This window comes from Bactrocera neohumeralis, chromosome 6 (assembly GCF_024586455.1).
Source record: "Bactrocera neohumeralis isolate Rockhampton chromosome 6, APGP_CSIRO_Bneo_wtdbg2-racon-allhic-juicebox.fasta_v2, whole genome shotgun sequence".
In the NCBI taxonomy this organism is placed as follows: Eukaryota; Metazoa; Arthropoda; class Insecta; order Diptera; family Tephritidae; genus Bactrocera; species Bactrocera neohumeralis.
This window is the reverse complement of record NC_065923.1, coordinates 66,603,201-66,617,797: the sequence shown is the minus strand read 5'-3', so window position 1 is coordinate 66,617,797 and position 14,597 is coordinate 66,603,201. Positions and strand designations below refer to the sequence as shown.

The 14,597-nt window shown below is 34.8% G+C and overlaps 2 protein-coding genes across 2 annotated transcripts in view; one reads left to right on the top strand and one right to left on the bottom strand.

The window, feature by feature from the left end:
* LOC126761719 (protein phosphatase 1 regulatory subunit 16A) overlaps positions 1-14,597 on the bottom strand; it is a 110,284-nt gene that overhangs the window by 89,082 nt on the left and 6,605 nt on the right. The window lies entirely within an intron of this gene.
* On the top strand, positions 2,769-4,798 carry LOC126761722 (uncharacterized). The gene has a single exon (XM_050478096.1). The coding sequence runs from the start codon at positions 2,822-2,824 to the stop codon at positions 4,652-4,654; it is 1,833 nt and encodes a 610-aa protein (XP_050334053.1). The 5' UTR covers positions 2,769-2,821; the 3' UTR covers positions 4,655-4,798.

Sequence of the window (14,597 nt, the reverse complement as noted above, 5' to 3'; positions counted from 1 at the left end):
TCAATCATATAGAGTAAAGTCACTCACACGTTGGCCGACATATGCGGTATTTTTTAAACACAAGCATGCCATTGTCAGGAAAAGATTATTTCTGAATTGCAATTGTATACTGGGGGTCCAAATATTCGGTAGCTAGGGGCTTGAACAGTTTTTGTTAGATTTGAATCACTAGGTGACATACTCTAAAGCATTATTCGTGCCAAGTTTTATCCCATTATATGGTATTAAGTGCTTCTTCATTGTGTAAAATTGTGTTATATGAGGAGTAGGTGTGATTGCAGTCCGATTTCGCCATTTTAGTTCATTTATATGTGATTCCACCTAAAACTTGGGGTGCCACGCCCATAGTCCAGTTTTTACCCCGACCCCTATCAATCTCTCTCATACCATCTTGCTGGTAAAATTTAAAGTCTCTGTCATTGATTTATCGTACTTTTAGTAGTTTTTAACTGTACCGTTATATGGGAAGTGGACTGGGTTATCTTCCATTTTCATTAATTTTTACGAATTTGTTTTGAGCGAATTTGGTTTTCGTAACTTATTTAACTGATTTAGAAGATATTTTCATTAAACAAAAATTAGAGGGCGGGGCCCCGCCCAGATTTTAAAACTTCTTAGCCACATCCGCCAAGATATCTAATTTTTTACAGCTTACACAGACGGACATATGGACAGACAGTCAACCGGATTCGAGCTCGTCTCTTTATTCTGAGTATTATGTATCTTACACGATGAGTTTTAGGTGTTACAAACAACCGTTAGGTGAAAAAAACTATTATTCTCTGTAGCAACATGTTGCAAGAGTGTAAAATTTTATGTACATACCTACATATCTAGTTCATTAAAAAGAAAGCTACTTATAGTAGCAGATATTGATCATGTCATCAGTGAATTTACAGGAGTTTTTTCGCAGTTGAGATAATTACGGTTTGTATTGCAAATAATGTATAGCCGTCAATAAGCATTTGAGGGCTAAAGTAAGTGGTCAAAATCAGTTTTTTATGCTTTAAGGCTCATATTAAAACTATATCCTTATCCAATCCTCTACAATGTTAAAACTTTTCTCCATACTGCTATTCGCAGATCTCATAACATGCAAATTGTATAGATGCAATCGAAAAAATTTCGAGTTTCTCCAAATGTCTGTGGGATATACCACAGGTCATGTTCTTCCACACTGACTACAGATGTACATAGTATAAAGGATTTAAACCTGTACTTGCAGACGACCAATCATTTGCATAAATATTGCTTTTCAGCCAATGCTCGGTGGTTTTCGATTTGTATATTGCAACAGAATCTTGTTGAACGATCCAGTGCTCTCCATTGAAGAGAGTTACTGAGTTTTCAAAAACCTTCTGGTGCACTTTTGCCCTGTTTTAACCCTTTTTCATAGAAGTGAAGAAGTTTATTGCGTTTACAAGAGACTCCGCACCAAACCATTTCGGCAGCTGTATGGTGACAACTTTGAACAATTTTTTAAATTTTTTGCGTGGAATTTGTATTTTTTTTTATCACAGTGACATTTTTTTTGTAGCTGTCAAAATCAAATTTGCTACAATTTGCTTGCGCGTTGTCAATAAAAAATACCAGTTGCCCGTCGGAAAGCTTTTATGTGGAGATCATCAGAAATATGTCTTGATATTGATCTGATCGTATCTATTCTGTCGTATCTGATTGTATCTATTTCCCTTGACATATGTAAGTATGTACACTCGTGGCCACGCAAAGCTTAACACTAAACTTTGTTTCAGGTTTTTTCGTTCGTCCGGAATTTTCTTCAAATTTATTTTTTAGTATGTTTTTAGTAAGCATAAATAAGCTCTATTATGTTATCTAAACATAATTATAGTTTTTAATTTATTAAGTTTAATGAGCAAAACACAAACTAGCTTTTCTGTGTTTATACAAAAGCGGCCGATTTTATTGTTTTTCAAGTAATACCGCGACTAAACTTCGTGTTTCAATTAAAAAAAAAACAAAACAAATATAACATTAATTACAATTATAGTGTGAATGAAATTAAATTAAAAAAATAAAAAATACCAAAATTTCGTCGAATGTCAGTCTCTTACATTTCGAGGTCATTTTGAAAAGCTCATTAACTTTCAAATGATTCTTTCTATAGCTGAATGTGTTTTGTTTTTAATTTTTGATAAAAAAAATGTCATTAACTCATTTCTAATTAAAGAATTTCTATACCGTTATAAAGTGTTGTCAAATATGCACAACTTTGAGTGGTAAGCTTTGTATGGCCACGAGTGTATAGTTATAGATGGAATTGTATGTACGAAATATCTTTAGAATCGTAGACAAGTTGTGCATACATATGTTCCTTAAAATCTATTGTTCGTGAAAAGTGTTAAACAGTAGATACAAAAAAAGTTGATTGAGACTAGAAGAACTTTTGGTGTTTCATTTCGAAAACAGAGGGAGAGAGGGGATTTCAAACCGTTCTTTTTACGAACAAATGCCCTTATAACTATTTGCGATAATCGAGATGTGAGAGACATACATATACATACATATCCAATTCTAAATAAATGCCTACTGTTCGTACAAGAACGGAATAGTACCAGAGAGCGTAAAGCAATAAAATGAGCACCTTCTCATTGCTTTACGTTCTCTGATGCTTTAATGCATGAGATAACACACACAAACAAAACATTTTCTGTTTCTTTTCATATGCGTACGCGCTCGGAAACGTATGGAATGTGAACACAAAGAAATGCAAATAACTTAATTTGCTTGTAGTGTTCATTCGACTTTTGTGAACGAAACGTCTTTTATAAGTGATTTAAGAAAAAATAAATAAAATAAAATGCCTCGTCCAAAAAATGAACTTTTGCGACAGATGTTAGGAAAAAACGAACTCAATCAAGTTATTTGCAATTATGGTGCATGTAAAAAAAGGGTGTTAAGTGGGCATGCCGCCAATATACAACGACATTTGCGCCTGATGCATCCAGTCATATACAACTCGTATATAGAACAGAAGAACGCAAGTAAATGTAACGGGGACATAGCAAAAAGTGCAGAAACACGCCACGAAATGCGTCAAAAGTGTTCACGCAAAAAGTCGAAAATTGAATTGGCGATAGTGGAGTTTTTTACAAAATGCGAACGACCGCTAGGTATGCTAGAGGATCGTGCCTTCAAAGTGTTGGCCGAACCGGCTTTCGCTACGCTGAACATGAGTGTGAATCGAAACAGTGTACTCGAAATGATAAGCAGTTATGCGCACAAATTGCGGGCAGAAATACGAGATGATTTAAGTGGAAGTTTATTTTCTTTGAAAATCGATATGGCAACTAGAGAAGATATTACCCTGCTCGGCATTAATGTGCAATACATCAAAGAAAGAAGCATACAAATTAAATCGTTGGCCATAAAGGAGCTACAGAGGGGATATACAAGTGAATATGTGAAAACGCTGATAATGGAAGTTTTAAACGAATATTCGATTAATATACAAGAGATCTTAGCGATAACAAGCAACGATAACACCATATTAGATGCGGTTAAAGAGTTGAATGAGGATTTGCATAGTGTTTTAGGTGGTGACGAGACATTTAATCATAAAACGATAAAAAAGGAAAGTGGTTTTGATAGCAGTTTCGAAGAATGGCTGGAGGAAACAGATTTGACCTCATACAATATAACCAGTGTACTGAGTGGCACACAAACGCTACAACTTTGTGTTGATGACATTTTACAAAACCCGGAGATTGAGAAAAATCTAAATAAATGTGGCACACTAATGAAGGAGCTGGGCACACCAGATGTTTGTCAAATTTTTGGATCTGCCAGTTGTGAAAAGAAACGAAACGATTGTACCACTATGTATGAATTTCTGGAAAAATTACCCGATATGTTACCAACTAATGTAACTTTATATCTAAATACCGAGGAATGGTGTTTTGTTAAGGAATTGTTGGCAGTTCTAAAACCACTTTATAAAGCAACAAAGAAATTACAAAAGGAGCAATTATGCTATAGTGAACTATATACAGTTATTATGAACATAGTATTTGAATTGGAAAATTTACCCAATAATAAAATGGCGAAATCACTTATTGATGCTTTGAACATGCAAAAAACTAAATTACTTGAGATGGAAATATTCAATACGGCCGTGTTTTTGGATCCACGCATACGCGTCTGTCTCGATGCGACGCAGAAATCGCGTGCTAAACAATATATAACCACGCTATATAATCGCGTAAGCACACTGAAAGGTGATACGACTATTTCGGAAACGAATGACAGTTTAATGGCCGAAATGACAAGCACCGCACAGGAACGACCGACATCAAGCCACACTGCAAAATCGTTTGTTGAATTTTTACAAAATTTAGATACCGAACCTTCATCGGCGCCTGTTTCGTATTTAGATGCCGAAATTACACTATACGAGCGACAACCTAGACTGCCGTTGGACGCGAATATAATTGATTTTTGGTTTTATCAACATAATACGTTAATGGATATGGCATATCTAATATTGGCGATACCATGCTCCGAAGTCAGTACCGAACGTTTGACTGCAGCCTTCCAATATATTTTCGCTGATAAACAAAATCCTTTAAGTGCCGCTAATATCGATAATATATTGCTTGTTAAGGTGAATGGTGTGTTCAACTATGACAACTGATTGTTCGACTAGAGTCAAACGGTGTTAATGTTATGTCTTATGTAATGTTATGAATATGCAAGAACAATGCTTTTTAAATATTAATACGGTAGTTATACCTATTAGTTTATAAAATTAAATAAAAAATATTTTTTTACAACTTAGCAGTGCATGATCGGCTTTCATCTGTCAATAAAATGTCAAAATTAGATTTTTATTTACTTCAGAATTTAATATTGTTTAGTACGCGGTATAGCGTACTAGATGAAGGCTTAAACGCACAGTGCAGTATAATAGTACTTATATAAATATATGAACATATACATATGTATATAAATACATAGTACAAATATACACATTAATATTTGTAAACGTTCTTTTCGCACTCGTTTCCAGTGACTGAAGTGAAACCCCGATGTAGCCAGCAGCATAGAACGAAAACAAATGTTTCATATCTTTTCATTTATCGTGCAACGGAACGAACCAAAACCGATTCAATTTAATTTGCTCTGTGAGAGTAAAAATTATCTGTGCTGAGAACTATTCCGGTTGCTTCCTCACACATAAACATGCATATGCACACATATAGTACATATCTATATATGTATATGTGTGCACAGCACAGCAATATAAAGGAATATAATAACAAGAAAAAACCTTAACTTCGGTTGCACAGAAGTTGGAATACCCTTCACAAATAAAAGAGAAATAAATTTGGTTCGGTCGGTTTGTATGGCAGCTATGCGTAGTTGTTGTCCGATCTGAACAATTTTTTCAGATATTATTGCATTACCTCGAATAATAATGTCTTAAGGTTCGTAACGATACCACATCAAATGAAAAAATTTCCCACAAATGAACAATTTCTTCGGAGGTTGTACCGTTGCTTCGGACAGTAAACCATATCAAATTTCGTGAAGATACTTTGTCAAATGAGAAAATAAATATGATAATACAAAGGGCTTGATTCAAATCGTTCAGTTTATATGACAAATGCTATTGTGGGCCGACTTGAACAATTTCTCTGTGATGTCATGATTTACTAGTACTCAAACGTTTTTTATGAAAATATGGTTTGTTTCTTTGAAAAAATCGCCAACTAAACCATAGGCTTTAAGGAAATGACATTGTTGTAACGGTCTTTCAACTTTTTTGATACCGAGGCGGAAGTGTAAAGCTTCCAAACCTTCAAAGTAGGCGTCTGTTTCCATTTTGACCTCCTGATTTCCTCAAATCCTTTGTAATGAACCAATCTTTGAGTCTGCGGAAGAGGAAATAGTGCTGGGGCAAAATCTAGTGAATTTTGTGTAATTTCTTTAATTATTCGGTCATGGCACAAACTATAAAAACCACAGCTTTAGCTTGAAATAATCACCTGCTAAGCATTCACATTCGTAAATATTTTATGCCGAACAGATTTTACATAATCCTAAATAAATCATTTCATTGCATCAACGTTGTTTTGCAAGACCCACGAAATTTTTCTTACCACTGTAAACAAAAAAAACCGAGTCAGCTTAAGACCAATAACTCGAGAACGATAAGATGAAATGTAATAAAATGTTGACGGTTTTCTTTTTAAGGTTAGTACTCTAAGACAAGGGTAAAGAATTTTTTGCCGCTATCTCACAGTCAGGGCAAAGGTTTTTCATGACCGGAAAATCTTCATATTCTTACATCTCTGTGAGAATGAAGTATTGATTAAACAACTAGTATACATAAAAAATACTGAAATATTTTCACTTTGATGCGGTATCCAGAAGATATACATATGTATGTATGTCAAAAATCAGTAATGTCGTCTCTAAATTCCAAAGTATTTTCTAGAAGTTCTTAAACATACCTCAACATTTCGAAACAAATATTTCTGCGAATCAACGGCATACCAAAACAATAATCATGGGCACGTGTCACCGAAACGCCTCCCAAAAAACTAAGCTAATTATCTGCTTATCATAACTGTAAAAAATGTTACAGTGAGGCAAAAAAATAATATGACATTCATTACACAAACCGATTTTCTTAAAAAGATATCGGCACGTAAGCTTGAAATGTACTAATTCTCCAATAATTAACAGCAGCAAGATTGTGATTTTTTGTTACTAATAGCTGTGCCACTTGTTTACTATATACTTTTTTGTAAATATCAGTAATTGTTGCTGCTTAAGTACTTGCAGTAAACGTTATTTTTGTAATAGTTCTACACATTTTTTCGCCCATTTAACAACTCGTTCGTACCGGTTTCTCCAACACGTTGTGCATTTTGTAATAATTTAATCCTATTAGTTCGCTCAGTGCCTTCGCTGATTGTTTGGGCTCTGGCAGACATGAGTAACCGGTGCGGCGGCAAAGAGTTAGAGACTCTAATTTGCAGTTGCTGCTCAGGTTCTTCGCTGTGTTTTGCGCTTTTTTTTACTTAATCGCTGCTGCTGACTAAATTATTTAAGCTCCACTCCGTGCTGCAGAGCTCTGTCGCTCGTGTCAGCGCGGATCACTGTGACACAACAACTTTGTTTTTGAGTTATTGTGTGTAAAACTGGAATAGCAGGTGATTTGCACGGTTTTCATTTCCACTCAGAGGTATTTAAGTTTTGCTATTAGTCGTTTCTACTTTCGTATATATTTCTATGTAGACCGTATTAGCTTCGTTCGAGCGCATGTTGGTCTCTCTTTTCAGCTAGTTCTTTAAGTGTTTTGTAAATGTAACTTTTTAGCTTATTTTCGTTATTTATATCAATATACTTATGTTGCCAATAACGTTTCTTTTCCTGTTACGTGGGGGCGAATAAGTTCTGAGTCGAAGGTTTAATGATATAGCAAAGCTTAAATCGAGTTCAAATGGTTGCATTCATTACTTTAACACTTGTAGAGAGAGAATTTACGATTGAAAAAGGAAGAAAGAGTTGAACGCAACAAAAGCGGACCCCGTCCGTCCTTGTAGATCCTGTTGTTTTCAGAAGTATCGGCTATCCTGTAAAAATTATTTAATTATACCTTGATTACTCTTTTTTCTTGTATAAATGTTCAACCAACAAGTCTTTCTGAAGTGGGACAATTTTTTTAAACCCTAAGGACTCTGAACTAGACAATTTTTAGAAAAACTACTCAGCCTGCAAATGTTCCATAATTGAAGTTTTGACATTGATCGATGAGAGCGTGAATTGTTGGAATATTTATTAATTTTGAGATTCTTATGTGGGCAATTTTGATATTCCTAAACACGGTTGACAAACAGATCGACACCTATCACATTTTTGTCGATTCCAAAACCACTCTTAACAGCACTGATAGGAGCTGCCTTTTCGACGCCATGTCTAAGTTGGTATCCCTGCGAAACTCATACGGCTATGCAGAATCACGTTTAGCACAAGTTAAGTTTCAGCTCAGTTAATATCAGCAACGACCTCTCCGCGCCGTTCGATACCAAACGAAGTTTTAGACAAGTGATTTCTCTGGACAAAGTAATACGTGCCGCTAATCTGAACCTCAGTGGCGCTGGCTACATTGAAAGTACAATGCTATTAGGGTATGCAGTTGATATGGACAGCGTAGCCATGATGATGATGACCCGAGATGAAAAAGCAATCGGGGGAACTGTTCTTCGCGAGATCTTTGGAGCCGTCCGCGTAAGTGATAAGTATGGAAGAAGATGGAACCAAGAACTGCATAAGCGACATGGATATAATACAATGGACAATGGATACAAATTCAACGATCGCCTGGTTAGGCCAACTCGAAAATAATATAGGCAACTGGCGAAGTTTCGTGTTCTCGGCACAGACCGACCCTCGGTAGTAATGCCAAAGAAGAAGAAAAAACGGTATATACAATGCGCACTCCCAAAATTTTTTGACTTATTGACTTGACTGTTCTAACAGTACTTCTTATCAGGAAACTTATGTTATGTAGAAAGTTCGGGAATTCGTTATATCTATATGTAAACACACGAGTTCTCTTGTAACACAAATTGCTCACAGTTTTAAGAAAGTTACTGAACAGATCTTTCCAGGACCCGACTTATGGATGGAGACATATATGACATGTATGACGCGATTAGTATTATTACTAAGATCTGAGATAAAATGATATCAATAGGATCTTTGGCTTGGCTTGGCGCTAAAAGCTCGTAAAACCATTAATTTTTATTCAAAATATTGAAAAATCGGAGTATACAGAAGCTATGTTTTAAAACTCTTAGCGCACGAACTTATCAACCCACCTTAGCATAATTATTGTTCACATGTCGAACAACAGCATAGAAAAAGCTTAATACTTTCGTTGATTATATTTTGTTGTGCTTCTTGCTTGCCATTTGGTCTTTATTGTTCAGAGGTTACTGGCAACTGGCGCGAGCGCGCACTAAGCTTAAGCTCAAAGAAGTCCAAACTTAATAACAGCAAAACACATACTTATTGCTTGTGAGTGTGGAAAAGTCTGTTAGCGTGAATGTCTAACCGACTAATGATATTTCTCAGCAACCACCGGAGACGGAGAATTGTGGGACGAGTTTTAATAACTTTCAGTCTAAGCATGCCGTTGGCTATTCTACGCAAGCTTGATTTTCACAATTTCTTGGTGTAAGCAAACAACATTAACAAATACAACAATTATTTAGCAATCGTGATGTAATCAATTAGTAGAGTGCCAGTTGGTCTGCTGGTCGGGCACACAACAGCGTTGAACCGTTTCGCAGCGCTTCATTTGGATTCGTAGCCGGCATTCACGTTGCATTCAGTATACTATTTAACATACATAAATATACAATTAGGTATTCGAGAGTAGGTATCTACACAGGTGTGTATGTATGTATGTGTAACTGTTTTCATTTTTAGAATATAACAGAACTGCTCGCGATGAGATAATTACTTACATAAATATATGATTTATGACATTCGCTTACGATTTTGTAATATATACTATATATATGTATGTATATGTATATATATACATATGTATATGTAAATGTATAAATATATACGTGTGATATGAAGAGTAGGAAATCAAACAATCAACTGGTTTAAATCAAAATAAACTCGTGTTTGAATCGGCACTTTTTGGTGCATTAAATTTGTACTTGTAAATGGAAAAGTAGCAACAAAATTGTCTTTTTGAATTCAATATAAGATAATAAGAGGTGATCCAATTCGAGATTCCCTGCTTTTTTAAGGAAAAAATACAGAACTTCAAATTTAATGGGGAATGTTATGGTTATTATTTGAAAGAACATTCTTTAACATTTAATTTTTGATGATTATCTCTTTCAAATGTTGGCCGAAGCTACGTCTCAGATGGTTCATCCGATGAGTAACTGGCGAATGACACGCGTGATGTTTTGCTTCAAGAACTTAATCGAAGTGAGATTGTCCGCAACGACTTTAGCATATACTTGTACATATCCCCACATGAAAAAGTCACATGATCTGGGTGGCCAATCGACCGGTCCAAAACGTGAAATTATTAGTGATCAGATGTTCTCTCAATAAATCCATTGATTGGTGCGATTTGAGGGAAGTGACGCCGTTGTTGAAATCAAATGGTGTCGGTTATTGTGGCGCGATAAAAGTCGCCATTGACGGTTACATTCTCACCGGCACCTTTTTGGAAGAAATATGGACTGCAGATTCCACCGGCCGCCAAACAGTTGCTTTTTTTGTGAATGAAATGACAGCTCTTGAATCTCTTCAGGCTGCTCTTCGTGCTAAATGCAGCAATTTTGCCTCAATGCTGAAGAAAATTTGGCTCGAAAACGTCGGATCTTCTTTGAAGCGATGTCGCTTGGAAAGGTCGAGCGGTTTAAGTTCTTTTACAACCTAGATTTTTTACGCTTTTAATTTAAAATTTCTACGTAAAATGCGACAAATCGTAATTGCAAAGGCGTAATTCTTTCCATGATGAAATGCCAAATAATACTGAACAAAAATAATATAATAGCTTGAGACAACTCACGCGTGATCTGTCAAAAAAAGGCTATTGAAAAAAGTACCTTCTTAAAGAAGTTATTGCTTAATTCAAAAAGAATGAACAGAGTGCGCAAGTAAAGGCAAAAGTATCAATCATCGAACAGTATTGTTTCCAGAAATAATACTCTAGGATCTACTAGTCAGTTAAAAGTCAATTATAGATGACAATATGAAACATCAAAAATTGCTGGAACCAACAATAATTGAAACAGTTAGCGGTATATTGAGATATTTCTTATGTTACAATAGGAAAGTATTTATGAGTGGAGGTCTAACAAAACATATGAGTTTAAAATCATCTATTAAAGGTATACTTTATGCCTAAACACAGCGGTAACTTGTTATGAGTTATTTCACAAATTGCTCGTTATCCCAGTGTATACTCAGTGTAATTTCTAAATTTTATAGGAATTGAAGGTCAAGGTTAATGACAAATCTTTCACAAGTTAATAGTGGTTACAAGCCCGCCAAGGTTCTTGTACTTCATTTTCACACTTTGCCCTGCCGTTTCTAAAACTTGGAAGAATACTTTAGGAACGGTATATAGAAGAGTTAATCGAAGACCTAAAGGCCTTTATGAGACTCATATATTTATAAATTAATATTAAATATTTGGTAACTTAACCTTTCCCCGATATTTCGAAGTTTTTAAATCAAAGTTTATTGCACTCTAATTTTGAGATCCTCTTCAGAAAACACAAATTCATTAGGATTGAGTGCTTAGTGATTACTATACACAACTAATTGGCAAAATAAAATACTTGGTTGAAGAAACAGTTACTTTTTCTTAAAAAAAAATTAAGCGGATTGTGTTTTACATCGGAAGCTATAAAGTAATTAACAGTCACTCTACAAATATTTCATATGACAAGCTCCGCAGAATGACAAAACATGTGACAGATGAGGAATTTCAAACTTAGAAGAAGAAAAACAGAGCAGAAAACAAGATAATTACGGATTTTCCGTTGCGATGACTAAGCGTGTAAGCTCGTTCTTACAAATATTTGCAAACATGCTTAGGTATTTATTTGCCAATTGCAATTAACACAGATTTTCTGAAGCATTTCCAAAAGAAAAAAAATATACAACAAATAATCATTGCTATTAAATGTGGTTTTTCTTTATCGAATATGTTTTGAATGAGTTCCAACCGCAACAACAGCTCCATCACCAACTCCCCCTCCCACCTTCGGGCTGTAGAAATAATTTTTTTTTATGCACAAAATTCCATTGTGTTTTTATCACCGTTATGCGATTAGCTATTTGTCTGTTATAAATATGAGAGACAGGCATGATAGTGTGTACAAACATACACTCAACTCATGAGCTGGAATCATCAGACCAGTAGATGCAGTCGCGTCAAATAATAATTCACACGTAACTAATTGAATTAATAGAAGAGCAAAAGAAAATTAAATAAGAAGAAAAAATCACGCTACTAGCAAACACTTACACATACATATGTATGTATGTATGTATATAAATTTATAAACCTACATGAAGTAAATATATGTACATATGTACGAAGCCACGTATCGTATATTTACTTCTCAAACACGAGGACTGAGCTTCAATGCGCCGCTATAAGCAAACACGAAGCTTTTATTAAATAAATTAGTCGTAAAGGAAGCATTAAAAAACTAATAATAATAGCAATAATAGTAAAATGCTAAATAATGCCAGCGAATTAAAAATGTGTGTTGAGTAAAAAACGGTTTTTTTCTGACATTTCGTGCTCAAGAGATTTATGATTGAACTGAATGTGCAATGATGGTATAAGAAATAAAAGCAAATGGCTAAATAACGGTGCAACAGGTGGGTAGATATGCCAAATAATACTGAACAAAAATAATATAATAGCTTGAGACGACTCACGCGTGATCTGTCAAGAAAAGGCGAAAGTGAGACAAATGTAAAGAATTAAAGTGAAATGGAAAAGTGGTAAATCAAAAAATAATATATTATTGGCAAATAAGAAAATTAAAAAAAAATGAATAAATAAATGAAATAAATTAAATTAATGCAAGAACATTATATACATTATATACATATGTACGTAGGTTACCTTTTATATTTCGGGATTCGAGAAAAAAATTATTTTTTTAATCGTCGAAAATTGCTTTATTAAATAAAGGAATTGGTATTTAAAAATCGACGATTAGACGACGGTTATGTTGACAGTTTTCTTCGATTATCAACGTATGGTGCACTCCGAATTCTTTCCACCCGGCCAAACTGTCAACAAGGAATACTATTTGAACGTTATGCGTCGTTTGCGCGAAACTCTTTGTAAAAAGGTGCCGGAATTATGGGCTGACAACTGTTGGTTTATGCACCACGATATTGCACCGTCGCATACTGAGTTGATTCTTCGAGAGTTTTTCGCCAAATTTTCAACCATTATCGTACCGTAACCACCTTATTCACCTGATTTATGTAGCTACGTGTGACTTCAGGCTATTCAGCAAACTCAAACGACCGCTAAGGGGAAGCCGCCTTGGTCAACGGACGATATTAAATGTGAATCACTACGGAAATTTACTTTAACAACTGTTCGAGGGTTGGACGTTCGCACACGTGTATTGGGGCCTTTAAGAAGGACGACATAGATTTTGAACAATTAATCAAGAACTTTAAAATTATGAACAAAATTAGGCAAAATTTTTTGCTCATAATAGTATCTCCAAAACATGTTTTGGTTGGTTTACCTGGTTTTTGGTTGTATACTACTCAGAATTTTATGTTAAGTGCTTCGAGAGCGAACACCTTTTTTGGATTCAGCTTATGTTGAAACACGCATTCAATCGACTGCTGTTTACTTTCGCGCTTATAGGCGTAAATCCACGATTCATCACTTGTCACGATGTCATAGGGGTATTTCGAAGCACCGCTATCGTATTTTGTTAACATTTCTCTCGCCTTTCGACCCGAGCCTTTCTTAAGCGTTTAACAAATTTTTACAACAAAATTGCATTGTAATTTTGAATGTATTCTTGTCTCCCTAATCCCGTTAGTTTTCTCAATCCGTTGATACGATCAGTTTGCGCACAGCGGAAGACTTTGGAGAACAAAGGTTCAAACCCCTTTGAAAAAGAAACTAAAATTTTAGTTAAGGTATATTTCTAATAATAGTCGTCTTCCTGCAATCGATATCAAGTTTTCTTATGAACTTCTTACATGAAAAAGCAGATAATACAAATCTATCCATCATTTTCAGGGAAACTAAAACAAGTAGAATCTACAATTGTTAATTAACTACAAGACACATACGACTAATATCATAGAAGAAGCTCGACCAAAGACAATATAGAATTACAAGTCATATTTCGATAACCAACGGTGTCACGAAAACAAAACAGAGATACCGGAGTAATCTAAAACTAACTCTATCAAAAGAGACTAATCCAGTTGGGCTCATAGAACTCAAATCGATCAAGTTTGCATAAGCCACAAGTGCCATAATTGTTATTATTAAAAATTCAATGAAGTGCATAAATTGAAGGATTTATAATGAAATTCAGGGAAATGAACTTAAATCAATTAAAAAAACACTAATCAAACGAATTGAGGTTTTGAGGGAAATGCGAAAGCGAAAATACACTTTATACTAAAGCAAACAATACAATGAGGCAGAACCCAACAGCTGAACCAAAAGGTAAACAAATATCGGAAGAAAGAAATTAAATAAATGTCTTAAAAGAAAAACACACACAAACTTTACGGCACGCAGAAGACAAGCTGGAAGGATTTATAATTTGCAAACAAAATTTTTGACCAAATGCAAAATTTCGGATCAACTTGAAAGCAAATACAAAAACAACATCGCCATTAAAATTTATAATAAGCGACGCGAGAGGATGCAGACGGTGTTTGGGCAGAGGTCGAAGAGTGATATGTTACGAATGGCACGAAATAAATTGGTCAAGTGTGTGAATGCGATTTTCTGAATGTACATATATATAGATGTACATATGTATATATGTAGTATATAGATACGATGTATT